This window comes from Pocillopora damicornis, chromosome 6 (assembly GCF_964200805.1).
Source record: "Pocillopora damicornis chromosome 6, jaPocDami1.2, whole genome shotgun sequence".
Classification (NCBI taxonomy): domain Eukaryota; kingdom Metazoa; phylum Cnidaria; class Anthozoa; order Scleractinia; family Pocilloporidae; genus Pocillopora; species Pocillopora damicornis.
The window spans coordinates 18,357,046-18,362,374 of NC_142675.1; the positions used below are offsets into that span (position 1 = coordinate 18,357,046).

At 38.7% G+C, this 5,329-nt stretch overlaps 2 protein-coding genes across 3 annotated transcripts; one reads left to right on the forward strand and one right to left on the reverse strand.

Moving 5' to 3' along the window:
• Positions 1-215: 215 nt before the first annotated feature.
• Positions 216-2,985, reverse strand: LOC113681968 (zinc finger HIT domain-containing protein 1). 2 transcript variants are annotated; one of them, XM_089210974.1, is made up of 6 exons: positions 2,930-2,985; positions 2,682-2,855; positions 2,561-2,607; positions 2,054-2,092; positions 1,512-1,605; positions 216-730 (listed from the first exon to the last, which is right to left on the reverse strand). In XM_089210974.1, exons 1-6 carry the CDS (start codon positions 2,967-2,969, stop codon positions 630-632), a joined length of 495 nt encoding a protein of 164 aa, XP_089067100.1. In that variant the 5' UTR covers positions 2,970-2,985; the 3' UTR covers positions 216-629. The 2 variants fall into 2 exon arrangements, with proteins under 2 accessions (XP_089067100.1, XP_089067099.1); XM_089210973.1 differs by having other exon boundaries at positions 1,512-1,640; positions 2,930-2,968.
• Positions 2,986-2,987: 2 nt separating this feature from the next.
• LOC113681967 (tRNA-splicing endonuclease subunit Sen15) lies at positions 2,988-4,753 on the forward strand. Its single transcript, XM_089210971.1, has one exon. The coding sequence runs from the start codon at positions 3,022-3,024 to the stop codon at positions 3,550-3,552; it is 531 nt and encodes a 176-aa protein (XP_089067097.1). The 5' UTR covers positions 2,988-3,021; the 3' UTR covers positions 3,553-4,753.
• Positions 4,754-5,329: the final 576 nt, after the last annotated feature.

A 5,329-nucleotide genomic window follows, 5' to 3' on the forward strand; every position in this document is an offset into this window, starting at 1 on the left:
TACAATATCAAACGGATGAGTGATGAGAATGGAGAAAAATATCAATTTGGAGATAACTAGTTGATCCAATACTAAATTCTCAGAACTAACATTATATGAATTGCACGGTTGATAGTAAGGAGAATTTCAAATTTGATCTGGGAGTTATAGGGTTAAGGGAAGGCCAACAAGCTTTGATAGTCAGACAAAAACAGCGGAATACAGCACATAAACTATATAGTAAGTTGAGTTCCTTTAATTTCTTTCTCCTTACATCTGCAAATGTAAAATCATGCTAGAAAGATGTGAGTAAGAACAGCGCAGATTTCAAGGCATCTTTTCAAAGGGAACTGGTATCGCAGTCATATTATATAATCTGTCGGAGTTACATAGGAGGAAGGTGAGTCTTTGTACCCATGATCCTTTAAAAACATCTTTGACCTAAACAAAGTGCTGGAACATTTTCTACATCACTCTTGCACATTGTTTACGGGGTGTGCAATTGTAAGCTTGACGCATTCCTAAAACAATTCATCAGGACCATGGTCACTCGTTGAATGAGAGGTCTTCTATTGTTCTTGAAGATTTTGTTCTTGACCGTGAATTGTTGGGAAACTTTCATAGAGGCAAATATTAATAGGAACAGCTGGTTAGACTGTCCACTTTAGGCATCTTGTGTCCTGGTGTGTTCCCAGACACTTCACGCAACAGTATCTTGATCCACAGGACACACAAGTGTAATTTGAGGGAAATGTGAAGTATAGTCAAGGATTTATCTTTCATTTAATGGGAAGTTTTATTTTCCTCTGCACCCCCCTAAAGATGGTAAGAACCCAAACAGCTGATCTTGTTGTCAGAACAATGGGAAAAAATTGTTCTAAGGAAGCACATTTCATAGGCTTCTTTGAAAAAAAAAAAAACCAAGCCTAACTAAATAAACCTCACTATCATTTTATTGTGCATAGCTTGAAAGTCCAGGGTATTAACCTTCTCTCATTTTTTTCATCCCTTTCCAAAGTGCTTAAAGTTACTGACTGTTTTAGTCTTCTTTGCACCCATACGTTGGGTAGCATAACTTGAAAAGGACCATCAGTGAGTTGGTTACAGTGTAAGGATAGTTTCTGTACAGTTTCATAGAAGGATAATGCTGAAGGTAAGAATACCATATTTCCTTGAATAGGTGCCCATGCCCTAATAAGCACCCTCGCCTGAATAATCACCCACCCCATTAGCCATTATGACAAACAATTGCCCCTCTAAAATAAGGTTCTCCCCCCTCCCTAATTTTCTTAAAATAGTAGGGATATGAGAAAACCTGCTTCTATTGCCACTTTATTTATGACTATTTAAGCTTCAACTACAGTAGAATCAGCCCAAGAGAAAAACAAGTGCCTTGCACTATATAGCACCCTTCTTCCAATAAGCTCTCCTTTTGACAAAAGTTTTAAATAAGCACTCAGACCCTTATTCATGGAAATACAGTAATTCAAAAAAAGGGTACTAAAACATGAGCAACAATTTTAAAAAAGGATATCCACACACAGCACAGAAGTGTCTCTCTGGGAATTTTGAGGGAGGTACCTTGGCTGAGGTATATGAGGGTTCACCAGCTTCTGCTTCTTGTTGCTACCAAAAAATTCAAACAAACAAGCCAGCAAACACTGAAAAATTAACAACAATGACATAACAACAAACATCTTAACCCTTTGACCTTAAAGAGTGACAAGCATCTAATTTCTCCTCACAATGTCACCCCTTAATCCAACATTTTGGTCTCAAGGAATAAAGGAAATGATCACAGACTAAATAAACTCTCAATTGTCAAACAAACTCTCCTAGTTAGCACCTTTGAAAATGCATAGAGAACAGTATAGAGCATATGCATACTGATGTTAGGGTGTAAAGGATTAACAGAAAATTTACAAACTAGAGGGAAATGGAAGAAAAAGAAGTTATGTGTACATGCTGTCTACAAGAAGAATAAAATTATAGTAATTACATTTATGATGCTAATCCATTTTCTTAAGCCTATTCTAGCTCTCAATCAGAATAAAAATTGTTACAAAAAACTCACTGCCTCCTCCAAAAGCATGGCAAATGTTCTTCGAAATCTCTGGGGGAACAAACAACAAAAACAGCAACTATCGCACACAATTGTCGATTATTTTCCACGTATCAATAACTCAAAATAATTTTCTATTTCAATTTTTCACAGTTTTCCACCTGGGAAGCATACCCTCATATCCGCCATATCCAAGAAAGGTGATGCTCAGGGCGTCACAATTGGAGATTGTGCGGTTCAAAATCTCACTCTTCATCAGCAAATGAATTTGAGAGCTCAGGTGCTAATTTAAATGCGGTGTAACTTCTGAACTTATCATTGTTTCCTCAGTATGAAGTAACTAGGAGCACTGCTGTTCCTGCAGAAAAGGATACCGGCCCACTTAAGGCTTCGCCTCATCTCTCTCTCCCCTCCTCATTTGAAACATTTCATTAAAGTCCCTGCTTAAGAGCTCAATGAGTGGGAAAGTTAGCTCCGCTACCTACGAAAACATTACCACAACTTCAAATTTCTACACACCTGTTTAAACAACTCTCCTGTTTTGGATTTCCTCTTCTTCCTTCTATCTATAGGATGAACAATATAGGCCACATGTCAAACAATTTTCCACATATGTGAAGATCTTGCTTAAAAGAATTACCTTCCATGGTGTCGTTAAAAGCCGGAACTTTCATTTTGGCAGGGACTATCGTCAGGTGAGCGTGAGGATCATCTTGAACGTTGTCTTTCTCTAAGGCCTCAAGCTGTCTTTTCTGGCGTCTTTTCCGGGTTTCATTATCCAAAATTTTTCTGCTAGATATGTCTTTGATTCTCCCTGTTTGATAATCAACAACCGACATTTAAGAAAAGTTCTATTGTCACAAAAAGTACTAAAAGATGATATCACACCTGACTCTCGACGGTCCGCCATCTTGGAACATGGGATCATTCGTACCTAGTTCTACGCGGTTAGCCTTATACGCCTGGCAGAAATTGTCTTAATGGCGTCCACAAGCACGGTTCAGCACAAAGTTACGAGGGAAAATTGGTTGGAAGTGCATCCAAAATTCAAAGAAATACAATCGTATGGATTTTATAACGAAAAGATGCCGCTAGCAAGAGCTGCTATTGGTGTGTACCTGGACTTATGTGAAAGCAAGCACTGGTTTAAGGTTTGCATTCATCCTTGCGAGTCTTTGAAGTTAGTGTACATAACTGGAAAGCGGACCAAGAAATCCCAGTTTGATGTTGTAGTTCCGCTTACGATAGATACAACATTAACAACAGAGGAAATTCATGATATTATTCAGGAAGTTAATCTGTGCGAAGAAGAAACTGAGGAAGGGGCAGATGCGTGTCGTAGTCGCGTGAGCTCCAAAGTAACAATGGCTTTCTATGAGGCTGATTCCACCATTGTCTATTACGACTTTTCTCAAGGACTTGTTCCACCGGATCCGCCAACTGAAGAAGAGGAAGTGAAACCGAAACGTAAAAGAACAAGACCGAAGAAAGGCAAGAAAACATCTTCATGAAATCGCATAAAAACAAGGAGCAGTTCGTTCGATAGCGAACATAGAAATATGTTCTCCACAACGCTTCGGTACTGGCGCTCTTGAAAACCATTAATACTCTATTAAGCTTCTCAGGAGCTGATATTGTGAAGAGAAATTACTCATTGGTCACTTCCAGGGGTGAATATAGAAGCTGGTCAGTGCTCTAAAAGCAGTATTCCTTTTTAATTCATAGGAATAGAGGATTGAATTTTACACAATCTTCGCTAAACCTTAGACCAAAAAGCTCTGTTTTTTCTCCTTTTCCTTTCAACAATTGGTTTCCTTTTCTTGCCTTTTTAACAGTAAGTTCTGCTAAAATTGTGATCTTAAGATTTTGTTTTGCAAAAATACTTGGCTATAAGAAGCACCCCAATTTCAGTACTAACTCTCCAACCAAAGACAAAATTTTCTCGAAAAAACGGTGCGCCTTATAACCAAGAAACTATGGTAATGACCCTATCACTCCTGGAAGTGATTAATGTGGGATTGAGTAATTTCTCTCTACAATATCAACACAATATCAAGCAGGTGTGGGCAGTCAGAGGAATAAGAAGGAGAACCAAGGTACACCTGTTCAAGACTTTAGTCCTACCGGTCCTGATATATGGTTGTGAAGCAAGGAAGATCACAAAGGCCAATGAAAGAAAACTGAACAGTTTCCAATGCCAGTGCCTAAGACAGATACTGAGGATTAGATGGCAGCAAAGAATGAAAAACAAGAGAGTAATGGCAGAAATCAATGAAATTAGCTGTGAGATGCAAAGAAGAAGGTGGAGCTGGTCAGGACACATACTCAGGAGAGAGGGTGTGAACAACTGTTTTATGGCATTAGCTGTGAGATGCGAAGAAGGTGGAACTGGTTAGGACACATACTCAGGAGAGAGGGTGTGAACAACTGTTTTACAGCATTGGGGTGGACAGCAGAAGGTTGAAAGGTGAGAGAGAGACCAAAGACCACTTGGAGAGGGACTTTCGCAAGAGAGAGAGGCAAGGCCAAGGTGGCAACAGGCAACAAGGGGGGTTGGGTGGACAATGTGATGGCCTTATGCACCTACTGGCACACCAAGCAATGATTATTATGATGATCATGATCAAGCAGACTGTTGATGAGATTGAAGAAAAATATGAAAAAGGGGATTAGCATTTGATTCTTAAGTCTCAGAATTTACTAAAGGAAAAATTTATGGCAGACAACAAGGATAATTCCTTTTGAGATTGAGGGAGCACAGGCAACCCAAGCTTGATACATTTGTAAGAGAATATATGGGGATTTAGATTATGCCATATCTTTACCAGTATTGGAATAAAAGTTGCTTGACAAACATGTTGTGTCATTCTGTTGATTTGTGACTCCTGTGTGTAATTTAGAGAGGTATTAATGGAAAGTACTCACTCCTATTTAAGTGTAGTGAGTACTTTCAGTTAATACCTCGCTATAGAACACACAGGAATCACAAATCAACAAATGACACAACAGGTATGTCAAGCAATTTTTGTTCAATACAAATTCAGTTTTATTTTTGGCTCATGAAAATTCATATTTCCAATCATCCAGACTCTCAGTTATCCAGACCATTTAACCCAGTCCCCATAAGTCTAGGTAGTCCAGGTTCAACTGTAACTTGAAAGCTTTTTAGCATTCTGTTACAGATCCTACATGTTCTGATTGGTGACCACACTTCCTAACAACTTGCCAGTATAATTCATACAGTAAATGGTGAGTCAAAAAAATATTTGCCACCAATGTATAGATGTA

Excerpts from the sequence above, each read along its gene's own strand:
- LOC113681967 (XM_089210971.1), top strand. The coding sequence starts at position 3,022 with ATGGCGTCCACAAGCACGGTTCAGCACAAAGTTACGAGGGAAAATTGG.
- LOC113681968 (XM_089210974.1), bottom strand. The coding sequence starts at position 2,969 with ATGATCCCATGTTCCAAGATGGCGGACCGTCGAGAGTCAG. Across the intron at positions 2,608-2,681 it reads TTTTAACGACACCATGGAAG|ATAGAAGGAAGAAGAGGAAA; the intron begins GTAATTCTTTTA and ends TTCATCCTATAG. Across the intron at positions 1,606-2,053 it reads CCATGCTTTTGGAGGAGGCA|CAACAAGAAGCAGAAGCTGG; the intron begins GTGAGTTTTTTG and ends ATTTTTTGGTAG.